Genomic DNA, 14772 nt, shown 5'->3' with positions numbered 1-14772 from the left:
GGCATATTTCTTTCTGAGCCTTAGAATTCTCTGTGTGTATTCTCTGTGTGTTCTATAGAATATGGAATGAGGTGTTACATGAATTCCTTATGTGTATTCTTTGAGTATTTTGGGAGGGCTTGAAGATAAAAGAGGAGTGCTGAATGAGAAAGAGTCAGTTAGCCAAAGGGGTTGCTGGAAATAGGCTGTTTCCCTCTCTCTCTCAAATTACCATTCATGTATAAGGGGCTTTAATAGTTGCTTTCCTGTTTGTAAAAGTTATGTTAAACTCACCCAAGAAGTGTATACATTTTGTAAGAGTGATCTAAGGTATTTATATTGTGCAAGCATTGTGTAAAGTGTATAATGGTGTACCACTTATAAAGGTAATGTGATGTTTGCTGGTTTTTATTATGTTAAGAGTTAAAGTGATGTTCTGGGTAAAAGAGAATTATTATTTTGATAAGAGGTGGATAATATCTCTTATAGTGAGTTCTAATGTGTCTTGCTGCTAATTATATATCATTGTGTATGTCATTGTGACTTGGCAGTGTTGTCTTTAAGAAAGTCTTAGAAAGACGTGAGTTTAACCTTTTGTAAAAGTGAAGGTAATATTTTGAAAGATTGATATAATCTTTAAACATATTTTTGTCTTAGTGAAATGGCTGTTGGTATATTTCCATTCTTGCATATTTCATTCTTATATGTATGTGTTATCATATTACTATAATTTTATAATTAGTGTTTTCCAAAGTTTTGTGCTGGTGATTACTTAGCATTTTGCTAGTGCAATATGTATTATTGAGATTTCAGAGAATACTTATATGGATTCCAGTCAGTAATATTTTGGTGAACACTTGTGTTGAGTTTAGTTAATCAGGTATATGTTTAAAACTTGAGTGATAGTTAATGGTTTGAATCTTACTTAACCAAATTGCTTTCTTAATAAATTAAAGTTTTGTGAATTAAACTTGATTAAGAAATACTTAAATCTTACACTGTTGTCAGATAACAGTAAATCTTTTTGAGATTGTAAACTCTGCATATAACTTTTGAACTTAGAAATAAATCTGTCTGTTTAAAGTTTTAAAAGCACAGTGTTTCATTTTAACCACCAGTAATTAGAGAAATTAATGAATGTGTACATGGTAAGTGATATATCTGTTTGTTCATCTGAGACTTATCTAGGTGAAATAGAACCAGGGAAACCGTTATAGTGTTTGTTGAAGTGATACCCATTTTCCACTAGTCTGTTTATAGCTTATTAGTTGTTACGTCACCTATAACTTGATAAAGATACACTGATTTTCTCAAGTGATAAGCAAGTTTTATGGGATCACTGTACCTTTAGAGTATTCAGTCTTAATAATTTTGTTATGAGGTTTCAAGTATCTGGTTGAAGTGAGGTAACTTTTTGGTCTTATTATCTGTGTGATAACCAGGTGCTTGATCACTTCGTGACAATATATACAATATATATATATATATATATATATATATATATATATATATATATATATATATATAATATAATATACATACATTTCATATCCAAATATATAGATATCCATAATTACGCATATTTAATTACAGATTACTATACAGTACTGCAATATTCTTCAGTAAAATGTAAAAGAAGCATAAATGTAAAAAACAAAAACAAGAACAGTTCTAATGCAACCAAATGCCTGCCTCCCTTCTCCACTCATCTCACACTGCATTCCCACCCACTTCCCAGCTGGGCAACCTCCTTCCCTGACCACCCACCTTGCAAAACAACCCTTTCTCTGGGGAGCTCTTCCTCTAAACAGCCATGTTGTTGGTCCCCTACCATGGTGCCCTGCCTTCCGACAGCCCCTTTCCCACATTGGAAACTATTCCTGACCTCCCATTCCCCCAAACCTTTTCTCATTCTCTTCATGAGTGCCAGTATTATTACTAACATTTCCTTACACCTTGCAATGTTACTAACCATATAAATGTTTGTGTGTATACACACACACACACACACACACACACACACATATATATATATATATATATATATATATATATATATATATATATATATATATATATATATATACATATATACATACACACACATATATATGTTTATATATGAGTGTATATATATATATATATATATATATATATATATATATATATATATATATATATATATATATGTATATATATACATATACATATAGTATATATATATCTCTCTTTGGTCCCTGGGGTCCGATTGCATCTGGATAATGTTGATGTCCAGGTAATGTGCATCCTGATAATCAAGAGGTTACTGTACTGTATTAATGCATATACTGTATATGTATATATAAATAAACATTTATATATGTGTGCATATATATCTATATAAATATATATGTGTATATATATATATATTCTATATATATGTATATATAAATATTATATATAATATATTATATATATATATATATATATATATATATATATATATATATATATATATATATATATATATATATATATATATATATATATATATATATATATATATATATATATATATATATATATATATATATATGTGTGTGTGTGTGTGTGTGTGTGTGTGTGTGTGTGTGTGGAAGGAATAGGCTGCAACCTTTAAAAGTTCAAATGACAAAAAATACATTAGATAATACAAAATAAAACAATAAATCTGATATGCTACACTGGCTGTTTTCCATCTTATGCCTTCTAAATCTGGCATTCCAGATACCCTAACCTTCCTTCATATATATACTATATATAGTATATATATATATATATATATATATATATATATATATATATATATATATATATATATATATATGCATATGTATGTATGTATGTATATATATATGTATTATTATATATATACACACATATATATATATATATATACATATATATATATATATATATATATATATATATATATATATATATATATATATATATATATATATATATATATATATATATATATATATATATATATATATATATATATATATATATATATATATATTGTTACGTGTGAGTGTCTTGGTTGATCATGTATTATTCAATTTATGTAATTTTACGGCCCTGCAAACCAAGATTACACGTAACCTGCCACTTGAAGCCAAAAGTTAACCTCAAAGACAGACGTTAATTAGCCAAAGGTCGCCAGTTAAGGGTTATTAACCTTAACAAAGAATATTTGAGATGAATTTGATTTTAAACGCAACGGTTCTTCCAAACATTCGGACGCGAGGCATACAAAGCATCGAGATTTAACCTGATTTTGCTTACCCTAAATCCTAGGTATTTTACTGGAATAACGGGGTTGAAGCTAACAATATAATAATGAGGCTTAATCTAGACTTCGTAAACACATATACAGTAAGTGGGGGATGAAGGAGGAAACAAAGAAATGCGAAATACAGAAAAAAGATAAAAGAATGGGCGAAGTTTTGAACAAAAAGCGACTTTACCTTAGGACGAACGTTGTGCGCACCAACACCGCTGGGTAGGGGGGGTTCTTCGCAATTGCTTCTTCACTTCACTAATTGGATAATAGACAAAGAAAAGGAGAAGAGGCCCCGTCGGACATGTGGTCTCTCCGAATGCTCCAGTCTCTCTGTCGTTCCCTGACCGGCCTGGGTCAAAACAGGCCTACAGTCATGCCTTAGGCGTCTACACTCTGTTAAAAACATTCGCCACGAGAGACAGGTAAAAAGGAAAAAAGTACCTTAGGACCACCTATTTTTAAGGCTGATATGGGAAATTTTCCTATAGGGTGGAAGGCCTAACTTAACTATCCTTTTCAACGGACGTTAAAGTTTGAACTGAAGACGCTCCTAATGCGGACAAAGCAATTTCCCTGTCTTGATCAGGCTGATATTTCTATCCCTAAATGTTCGAGGGCGAACAGCGTAAATATTTATAATATATATATATATATATATATATATATATATATATATATATATATATATATATATATATATTGCTAGAAGTATCACTACTTCCCAGCCCTCCATGCTTCCTTTTATGAAGCCCACACAGAGAGCCAGGGAGACACACCTTAGGATGCTCCCTGTTAATTAAAATTTGACAACTTATTCTTCAGGGTCTCAGTACCCTTTACTTGTTATGCCTCTCCAAAGTGTCTACCTTAATCTGTTTTTATGGCTCTGATGGCCGAAAAACTCCTCTTTCTAGGCAAAACCTTGCTTTCTGGTAACCACATGAATTGCCTGCAGAAGAAACTTATGGGAATCATGCTTGAAGGAGCGAAACACCTGACACCTGAACTGCCCAGGGCAGCAAACACAGGCAGGAAACAGATGTCATATAAGGCTGGACCGAGGTCAACAAGGACAGAAGCAGACAGGACACTGACCCAGTGATGTGCCACTGCGCACTACTCAGTTACCCAACCAACTGCTCACATCTTTGTCTGGCTGACAGCCTACCATCCCAATGCTAACCTAAGTGCCAAGTGCAGAAATCTCACTCACCCAAGAATCAGTTGACTGCATCCACGGATCTTTGCTTAAGGAACTAAGGTACTGTGTGCTGGGGGAGTGTACGCTCAGTTATCTTGTACTCTCATCTCATACTGTTTCCTTCTTCCCTTGCATTGTGCATAAATCCTAGATCATTGTTGGTAACCATTTATCAGTGTTAAGGGTAATTTACCTGATCATATTTTGACATTATCTCCTTAAGCTTTCAGCACTCCTCTTGTAAAGATTATTCTGTGCTTTGGCTTACTCTGTGATCATGTTCCTTTTCCTATACATTGCAGAAAGGGTGTGTGTACTGCCGTAGAACCATCTGCCTCCACCGTGCCCCTGCGTCCATCAGTCAAGCTATTTATGAAGTGTTATACATCAGATTTCATTAGTTTTTTATGGCACTCTTATTCTTTTCAACTGTGTAATTTAGCTTGAAAGGTGCCAAGAGCCCAGTGTAAGCAGCTCTTTGTAATTGATTCTTCTGAGTAATGTAAATACATTTAACTAATTTAGACCTGGAATTCCTCCCCTGAGTCCTTCCATTACTTGCAATATAATTCTATTTAAATTCATCCTTGTATGGTGTGCTGGTCGTCAATCAGATGTTTCATTGTCAAGGTAAGACCTCACAGATCAACCAACACTCGTATCTGTATCTTTCCTTGCAACTTCCTAGTATCTTGTGCAACATTTCAGCAAAACTAGCCAAATTCTTGCATATCTGCTAAGCTATATGTTGTGGGATTGAAACGAATCCTTAGCGTAAATCCACTTAAATTCTGTCAGCATACAGTTGGGCAGAGGTTATACAGTGTAAGTATGCATTTTAACATTTGATGTTCATAAATCTGTGACTAGGAACTCATAAATTCCAGAATTTCATATTGCATGCATTCATAAGTGCAGAGCGAGCCCTCAACGAGAGGAATTTCCATTCGTTCTGCTCAGGCAGTAGCGTTGCCATTCAGGTAGATTAATCAGGAACTGTTGCTACTGTATGTTGGAAAATTGCATGACTCGGCTAGTCAGGAATTTAGCCAGGGAGTGAATCAGTGAAAGTGATATCTCAAGATAAAAGTGCGACGTTTCTCTCTATCTGTGTAGTGGAATTTGTAAAATCTGCTTAGTTAGGAAAGTTGTATCTGGCAACCTATCCTGTTACCAATGTAACATAGATTTGGTGGTGGTGGAATTTCAGTTTGCTCTGTCACCACCAGCCTGGTTTCATTACTGCCTGATTTTGCTTGCAGGAGAATTAATGTTACACTTTTGCAATTACTAGTCCCTCTGAATTATCAGTTGTGCTTTTGAGTGATTATTACCTGTAGCTATGCTCATGTGCCATTTAATTCAGAACAGAGTTGTGCTTCATTGTATATCTCATAAACAGAGAAGTGTTCGTGCATACATCTGTTTTGTTTTGACTGTGACAGCCACTTCCTTGCCTCACACATACATGTTTTGTTTTGACTGCAGCTTGCTACATGAGACTCGCATACCTGCGTCAGCCTTGACTGTTATTCCTGAACTGACATTTTGCGTAATCTGTGAGCTGTCTTCAGCCATTAGCTATCCCATGGTCTTGATATATCTCATTCTCACATGAACACGATCACTGTACAATTTTTACAAAGTCATTTTAACTTCCTTTGGGTCACATGCAAGCCATTTTCTTACGTAACTGTTAGTAATTTATGATAGTACTGTAATGTTTACCAACTATGGCAGTTTTTTTTATAAAAATCCATTCTTTAACAAGAGTAATCATTCATTGACGATACATCCAGTATGTTTGAGATAAGACTTTGAACTCTTAATTGCAAGTAACATTGCCAGTGCAAACATTTATATGTGATCACTGTTATTGTTATAAAAACTATTGCCTTACACCTTGCCTAGTAAGACAAACCAAATTTATGAGTGTAAGCCACTGAACACTGGAAGTCAGTCTGCTCGCCAACCACTGTGGCATTTTCGCAAACCCATTAATGCTTAAACTCCGTTAATTATGCACACAAATGCTTTTTACTTCTGTGTTACATCCACGGCCACGCTACTTGAATAGTGGGTATCGAGAACACGTTTTATTTGATTCTTCATAACGAGTCCGCACTCCTAAGTGCCACAAACCCAGTTCACTGAACCCATCCAAACCAGTGTACCATTTCCATTAGGCTTCATTTATGTTCTTTGGAACAACCCTTAACCTTCGCAATATGGCTGGTCCTGACTGTGTGCAGGTAACTTACCATTCTTCAGAACAACCAATTGTTCTTCGGAACAACTTTCTGTTCCTTGGAACAAACCAACCATTCTTCAGAACAACCTACCATTCTTCGGAACAAACCAACCATTCTTTGAACAATCTACCATTTTTTGGAACCTCACCTCTGCACTTGGCAACTGAGCAATTGTGTTGTGTATGTTACCTACAGCACACTTTTCATGCTTTGCACAAGTTTCACATATTCCGCCTAACTTACCCTGTGATCTCACCGCACACTGAGTGCCTGCTCCAAGTCTGTGTCATTTGTGTAACTTGGGCCACATTATCACCCATTCACACCTTGCATGTTCCCACCAGTGTGTGCTTATTGACTGCAGATTTTGCACTCCTAGCCAAATTTGCACAGTGTTTCCATGCCCATCCAGCCGTGAGTGCCACATACCTGGCCTTCCGGACTCCTGGCACCTAAGTGCCACCACCATTACTGCGTATCATAACACAACCTGCACCTGTGCCACCCTGCACTGAGTGCCACCAGTGCATCCTTCACCTTACTTGCACTTCAGGAACCCCATTGGGCTATCAAGTGCCACCTACTCACTCCAAGGAATGCTCTCAGAGCCACCCCTTTTATTAGGGAGCACCACTCACAGTATGCGTAGGTCCTCGCCCAAATTAGTGTGTTTAGCATCTGACCCAATGCCACCCATTTCCGCCCTGTGGAAGCACATACTAGTTCTCCTGAACGACCTCACACTTAGTGCCAGTGCCACCTTACCAAAGGGGCACTCTTATTAACCAGTGCCACCCCACCAAGGGGGCACTGGTACTCTCTCATTTACTAGTACCCTCTCAGGCACTCTCTCATTTACTAGTGGTGCTACCCACAGGCCCACACCATTGCATAACTACACCATGCCAAAATCAGAGTGCCATTTCTACTCTGTGCAACTGCTTGCATTGTCCACCACCTACCTACTTCACACCTTACTTGGAACCTTAGGCCCACAACAACCACAGCAACATGTCAGCTGAAGACTAGAAAAACTTCCTGGAAATAGGGAAGGGGATGAACCTCGGGGAGGGGGGGAAACTGAACACGTGGGTCCACGAACAGGTAGCTGCCGCTGAGAAGAAGAGGGAGAAGGAGGCTGCTGCTAAGAAGGAGAGAGAGGAGAAGGAGGAAAAGCTCAGAAAGTTAGAGGAGGAGAAAGAAGACAAACTAAGAAGGCATGAACTAGCCCTAGCCAAAGAAAGGAAAGAACTGGCCGAAATAGAAAACCAAGAAAGGGAAAACCAGCAAAAACATGAGCTAGTGCCTGAAAAGTCACACCAGGAGAATGCCATGACACTTACCCAACTTAGGGCCGAGCATCCCGCTCTGGCATCTTCAAATTCCACCCTCAACAGCATAAGCTCACTAATCCTGAAGTGGAACAACACAGAACCTGAGGCATGGCTTGAACAACTGCGACACGTCTTCAGCAACTATGACCCCACCGAAGCAGAGATCTCCCTGATCCTTGCAAAACACATGGGCGGCAAGGGACTGGTTGGCTTCCGCTCCTTAGACAATGGTGATCAGGGGGACCTCAAAGAGGTCAGAAAGGCGGTCATTAAAGCCGGCTCAGAGGTCAACCTCATCACCCAAGCGCATGTGCCCACAAATGCCACTGTCCAAGAGGACGAGCGAATGACTGTATGCTGGGTCGATGGTGACCCCAAAGACCTACCTATAGTCCGCTTACAAGTAACCACAGGTGACTCCACCAGAATGAAAGAGCATCTCTTTGGGGTAGTGCAGGATCTCCTGCAGTGGAGGGATTCACTGATTCCCCTATGCTGCATGATGGCTTTGTCCTCCTATGAGCTGAAGGGGGAGGCTCCGAGTGCTCCTTACGACCCATTCCCCACATTCGTCAACTTGGCGGAAGTGCCATGGCTGCATGAGTTGCCTCGCACCGGTCCAGACCCAGATGTAACTCGTCCAGTGACCGCTCTCCTGATCACGGGAGCAGATGCCACCTCACCCATTTTTACAAGATGATAGCTTTAGAAAGGATGTTATTAGGATCATTCAGAAGTACTTTGGGGCCATTGACACCAAACTCACCCCAAAAAATCCAAAGAAAATCGGTTTGCTCTTCAGGTTTAAAGATTGGCTTTGCCCTTTGATGTCGTCTGGTGTTGTTTATGAATATACTTATCCCAGACGTAGTCTGGGGACATATGTCGGATCCACCAGGCGGCTTCTCAGGGTCAGACCCGACTCTCATAAGGGGGTGAGTTATAGAACTGGATGCTGATTGTCCAATCCAGAGCTATCCTGTATAAGAAATCATGCCACCAAGCGCAAAACGCATATAAATTATAATGATTTTAAAGTTATTGGCCAAGCACAGAACCAACAAAAACTTCAGATACTCGAGTCTTTAAATATTAAACTACGGGTTCCCTCATTAAACACTCAGACTGCCTCTATTCCATTGTTTCTGTCATAGCTCATTACTATTTGTACCTCTGATCTTTTTGTTTTGTTGTTTTTATATATATTTTTCTTTTACTGTTAGTGCGGTTCTGTCGTTTGCGTTCTAAGGTTAGTGTCTTCTGCTTGTTGTATAAGTATATTACTGTCCTAGTTTATTTCTCAATTCTTTGAACATTTTCTGAAAATTAAGAATTTTAATTTTTTTTTATGTAATTAATTTGGAGTGTTTTGTGATTTTGCTATTTTTAATGTGCTCTCGTGTAACCATGTGTGTCTGTATGTAAAGTGATTTTATTCTTTGTGCATGTATTTAAGTGTGCTCTAGTGTGTGTAATTTTGAACTGCCTTTATAGATTTTTAATGATTAACATTTTAACGTAATTCAGTTTTAGCCGTTCTCTACTTTTATTAATTTATTCGATTTTCCATAGAACTCCCTGATGATGTGATTATTAAATCACGAAACATAGGAAGCAATAAAAGAAGTGTGAATCTCCAGAGTATTCCTGCCCTTGACAACAATTTATGTATGTGCACAGAATCTGCCATATTTGTGTGATATATATATATATATATATATATATATATATATATATATATATATATATATATATATATATATATATATATGTGTGTGTGTGTGTGTGTGTGTGTATGTGTCATTGTGAGTGAGTGCTGTATACAGACATATATACAATACATATATATATATATATATATATACACACACATATATATATATATATATATATATATATATATATATATATATATATATATATATATATATATATATATATATATATATATATGTGTGTGTGTGTGTGTGTGTGTGTGTGTTAAATATATATGGCGATATGTGTAACAAACAAACGCTTGCCATGTTTAGCGATTTTGCAGGTGTCTTGAGTATTTATTAAGCACCTAGTGCACAGTGACTTTTGAGATTTAGATGTGTCAGTCTTTCCGGAGGTGCTTGGAAACCACAGAGATTCTGTCCACAGGGGAATGGAAGTAAATTCAGCAACTGATCGATTGGTGACCTGAATGTTGTTCGGAGGGCGTTTGGATACAGTGTCACGTGTTAAAGTTGGAAATTTCCATCATTGTAACATGGAATCTTTTTGGTCTGGTTATAATCAAATATTGGGGTGTTTAATGGAGACGTGAATCCATTTGAGCATTATGAGATGGCTAAGTGAGAAGGGGCTTGTGACAGATTACTTACTCCTTGGTGATAACCCAAACTAAGAGGTCGTGTTGGACACGCTGGGAATCAAGATTTCCGTTCGCTTAAGAGTAAGTAGAGACTTAGAAAAACCACTAACCTTTACGAAACTGATTATTTAGTGATTGTTCTTTTTGTCATTATTTAACATTTATTTCATATGTTTTGGTGTGTTTACAAACTGTATTTTAATAGAGAGGCTCCGTTCTTTGCCAGGAATGTTTCAATGGACCCATGATCAATTGGGAGGATATGCTCCTGTATCAGCGAGCATTCAAAATGGCCGGTGTGGGAGGTGGTTGTTTACGATGGAACCAATGACTTGGAAAGTTATGTGTAACAGACTTAACTGAAACGGGATCGGGGGTTGGTTTAGAGACTTGGTGAAGGACAGGAAATAATCCCCACGTGTCATATTTGACATGCAATTATTTACTTTGCTTCGGGGTAATGCTTAATGGGCTTAATATCTATCTTCCATAATTTCATTTTACATGATTCATTGTTAAACTTGCTTAATAAATTTTGGTTTTGTAATTTAAGGATTTGATTTGCACACCTTAGACAGAATAGGTAAATGAGTTGCTTTGAGTATATATATATATATATATATATATATATATATATATATATATATATATATATATATATATACGCATGCGCGTGTGTGTGTGTGTGGTATACATATATATATATATATACACACACACACACGCATTACACACGCATATATATATATATATATATATATATATATATATATATATATATATATATATATATATATATATGTATATATATACAATATGCAGTATTTATTAACAGCAATGCCCTCTTAACTTCCGAAATTCTTCACATTTAAGAAGCGCTTGTCCCTACGAAGCATCGAATCAGATTAAAAAAAAACTAAGTTTTTCAGATGCTCGGGGCCAGGTAATTATCGATACCTCGTTCGGACACCAAGAACCCAAGATCGAATACTCGCCCAAGCATCTGAAAAACTTAATTTGTTTCTTAATTTGATTCGATGCTTCGTAAGGACAAGCGTTTCCAAAATGTGGAGAATATGCGAAGTTAAGAGAGCATTGTGATTAATCAATACTACACATGTATCTGGTAAAAAGTAACCAGAAGATTCTACATATATAATATGTATATATATATGTACACAGTATACACACACACATATATATATATATATATATATATATATATATATATATATATATATATATATATATATATATATATATATATATATATATATATATATATATATATATATATATATATATATATATATATATATATATATATATATATATCTTTATCTATGTATGTATATTTATATACATGCATATATATATAGATATAGATAAAACTATACATTATATATTTTCATGTTTATATATATACATATACATATAGATATATATATATATATATATATATATATATATATATATATATATATATATATATATATATATATATATATATATATATATAACCTTTTCCTTTCGCATTATCTTTGGCACTGAGACGAGGAAGGAGGTGCGAGCGGGGTGGGCGGGGGCGTTATCAATCACATGTGCTTAGCGTCCTGTGCCGTTCTCTCACTTGAAAAACTGAAGTGAGGCATTAGCCAAGATAGTATCCACACTCTTGTTTATACACTTAACAGCGTATTATTTTTACAAGAATTGTCGATATCAGTTGCTTTGAGTATATAATTCACTTTGTCCCTTGGGAGTTCTTCTTAAAAATTCAAAGGAACTCATTCCTAGAATGTGAATGGTCATGTTCGGGGATAAAAAAATATTTCTTCCTTGATCTACTGCGTGACACATTTCTCGTAAAGGAAAATGTTTCCACCAAAATGATTTAGACGCATTCTTTGCAAACCTAACTTCTCTGGAAATGCTGTACAACAATATCCTGAGCTGATTTCCATTTATTTTCTAAAGTGGCAAATGGCTCAAGCCAATGGATATGTGTGAAGGAGACAAGGTCTACAATAAAGTCATCTCTCTCTGCTTCCGGTGTAAACAAAGATTTTAAACAGTGCTGCCAGGACAGGTGCATTGTCAACCTTTGCTGCCTTGTTCAGTAGTTCAAAACGATTCGGGTGTAAATTTAGATTTAAATTTGCAAAAAACAAATTGGTTCATGGGTTCTGCGATAGAAAATCTACTCAGTTAGGACAAAAGTTAAATTGCAAAGGATCTCTCTCTCTCTCTCTCTCTCTCTCTCTCTCTCTCTCTCTCTCTCTCACATAGCATCTTGATTCTGACAATCGCTTTCTCTCGTCTTAGTTTTCGTTTTCATCAGTACAAGATTAATCTCAACTTTTAAGTTTCCAATAAAATGAGCTTTCTTTTGTGAAGGCTCATAGCTCTATTCTCACTGAAACTGGAGTATGAAAAAAGATTCTTATTAATGTAAGATGATGGACCTGTCTATATGTGGACTGTTTACACCAATATTTTCCTAAAACTTATGATATATTTACCAAAGTCGCGGTCATTCCTCTAAGCCAATACTATGGGATATCATACATATACTGAACTTCAAAAAGCCATGAAAAAACAGAAGTTTTAGGATACATACGGTATTCACTATCATAGCACTGTCGACGAAACACGCCGGCGTGTGTTCTAAACATACATTTTACTTCCTTGCTTAAATCTCAGTGCTGTGCTGCTTTGTTGTTAGATTCCAGTACTGCTTTGCTTTCCTGTGTCACAAAAAGCTGGCGCTTGCACAAAAACTGAATTCATTCCGGTTAAAAAGAACATTTCACCAGCTGAGCCAGTCCATCCTTTCCAGTCCATCTTCTCTAACCATGGAATGCTCAGTGTGACCTTCCTCCTCTTCCTGCTGCTGCTGCTGCTGCTGCTGCTGCTGCTGCTGCTGCTGCTGATCTTCCTTCACGCGCTCCTCTTTGTCCACCTCCTCCCACCCCCTCTTCCTCCTCCTTCAAGACATCATATCATAAGCGGTTTCCTCTAGGGTCTGCAACCAATTGAAGATCATCATATTTCTCTCGTACTTCGTTAGAGGACGACCTCGATCCCTCTCCACGTCCCGCGCGGTCAGGCTCAAGTTTTTGTTCTGGGAGGCTGTAGACGGAGAGGGTACAGGAAGCTCGACCTCCTTCTTGATAATCCGGAAGACATCCTGAGCAGCCTGCTGCCGAGGAGGGACAACTAACGTCACGCCGCCACTGTCAACCTGCAAGGAAGAGAAGAGAAGCAAAAATCAAATGACCCTCATTATTATTATTACTATTATTATTATTATTATTATTAATGACGTTCTCAAGGCTATTCGTTTTCTTATACGGAAATTTTATACACAAGCATATCTGACAAGAAAGAAGGCTGAGAGCAGAATGAAAAGTTTTCCTAAATTTCTGAATTTCTGGATGTAAAAATTTCTTGGTCGACACAACGAGAAATTGGTTAAGCATACTGGAACCACAACGGTTTTTTGTTCATCATAGCAAAGCAGCTTCAGGCTCGTCACTTCACTGGAGACTGGTCAAAATAGCGCATGCCTGAATAAATAAGTAATTTTTCAGTCTTACCAGTCCTTCAGAGGAACGTTAAAATACTTAACATAAAGGAAGGAACATCATATCATAAGTTAAAATGAAATCTAGTTAAAGTAGAGAGGGAAGGTCTAAGTTGATTTTATGGCCATTCACAGCTGAAGACAGTGAATAGGGGGAGTTGGAATGGCTGGACAGCAAGATAATGAGATCTATCTAGAAAATAAAAGAGATTCAAACCAAGGATGTACAGGTGGAACCGGGGAGAAAAACCCACACTTGCACTAACAGGTAACACTTAAAGATGTTGGACAGCAACACCGAAAAAAGGAAGCTGGAGTGGTGCTTACAATGCACCACGTGAGGTATGGAGATTGCAAAAACATTATTATTCAGGCTGGCATAAACTAGAGAAAAATAAAGCAATCTACGAACTTTAAACCTGAACTGTTCGACAAAATGAATGAATCTATCAAAGAGGGACTACAACAAATCTAAGAATACTTACGTAACCTCAACAATGCGCTTTTTATTGTTTTTCAAAATAATGCACAGAAATGGAGAATTTGTAAATGTAAACCCATGTATATTTTGTGCAGCATTGAAAAGAGCGGGGAAAGCATTTTATTTAACTAACAACAAACTTGAATTTAGTAAGCATAATATTCTCAAATTATCGTATGATGAAAGGTTTTAGAAATTCCTAGAATTTTAAGGCTTTTCAACATAAATGTTGTTTTCAGTAATTTTAATGTTAAGAGTTTAGTAAAAAAAAAA

At 36.4% G+C, this 14772-nt stretch overlaps 1 protein-coding gene across 7 annotated transcripts in view; it reads right to left on the bottom strand.

Moving 5' to 3' along the window:
* The window catches only part of LOC136841025 (uncharacterized), a 317702-nt gene that overhangs the window by 102178 nt on the left and 200752 nt on the right, over positions 1-14772 (bottom strand). For 5 of the 7 annotated variants that reach the window (XM_067108076.1, XM_067108074.1, XM_067108078.1 and 2 more), the window contains exon 6: positions 11962-13676. The exons of the other annotated variants lie outside the window; for them this stretch is intronic. In XM_067108076.1, coding sequence (XP_066964177.1) covers positions 13422-13676 — 255 coding nt within the window. In that variant the 3' untranslated portion in view covers positions 11962-13421. Of the gene's footprint in view, positions 1-11961; positions 13677-14772 lie in introns of those variants that run through there. 7 annotated transcript variants of the gene reach the window in all.

This window comes from Macrobrachium rosenbergii, chromosome 8 (genome assembly GCF_040412425.1).
Source record: "Macrobrachium rosenbergii isolate ZJJX-2024 chromosome 8, ASM4041242v1, whole genome shotgun sequence".
NCBI lineage: Eukaryota > Metazoa > Arthropoda > Malacostraca > Decapoda > Palaemonidae > Macrobrachium > Macrobrachium rosenbergii.
The sequence above is the reverse complement of the archived record's forward strand: the minus strand, read 5'-3'. Positions and strand labels throughout refer to the sequence as shown.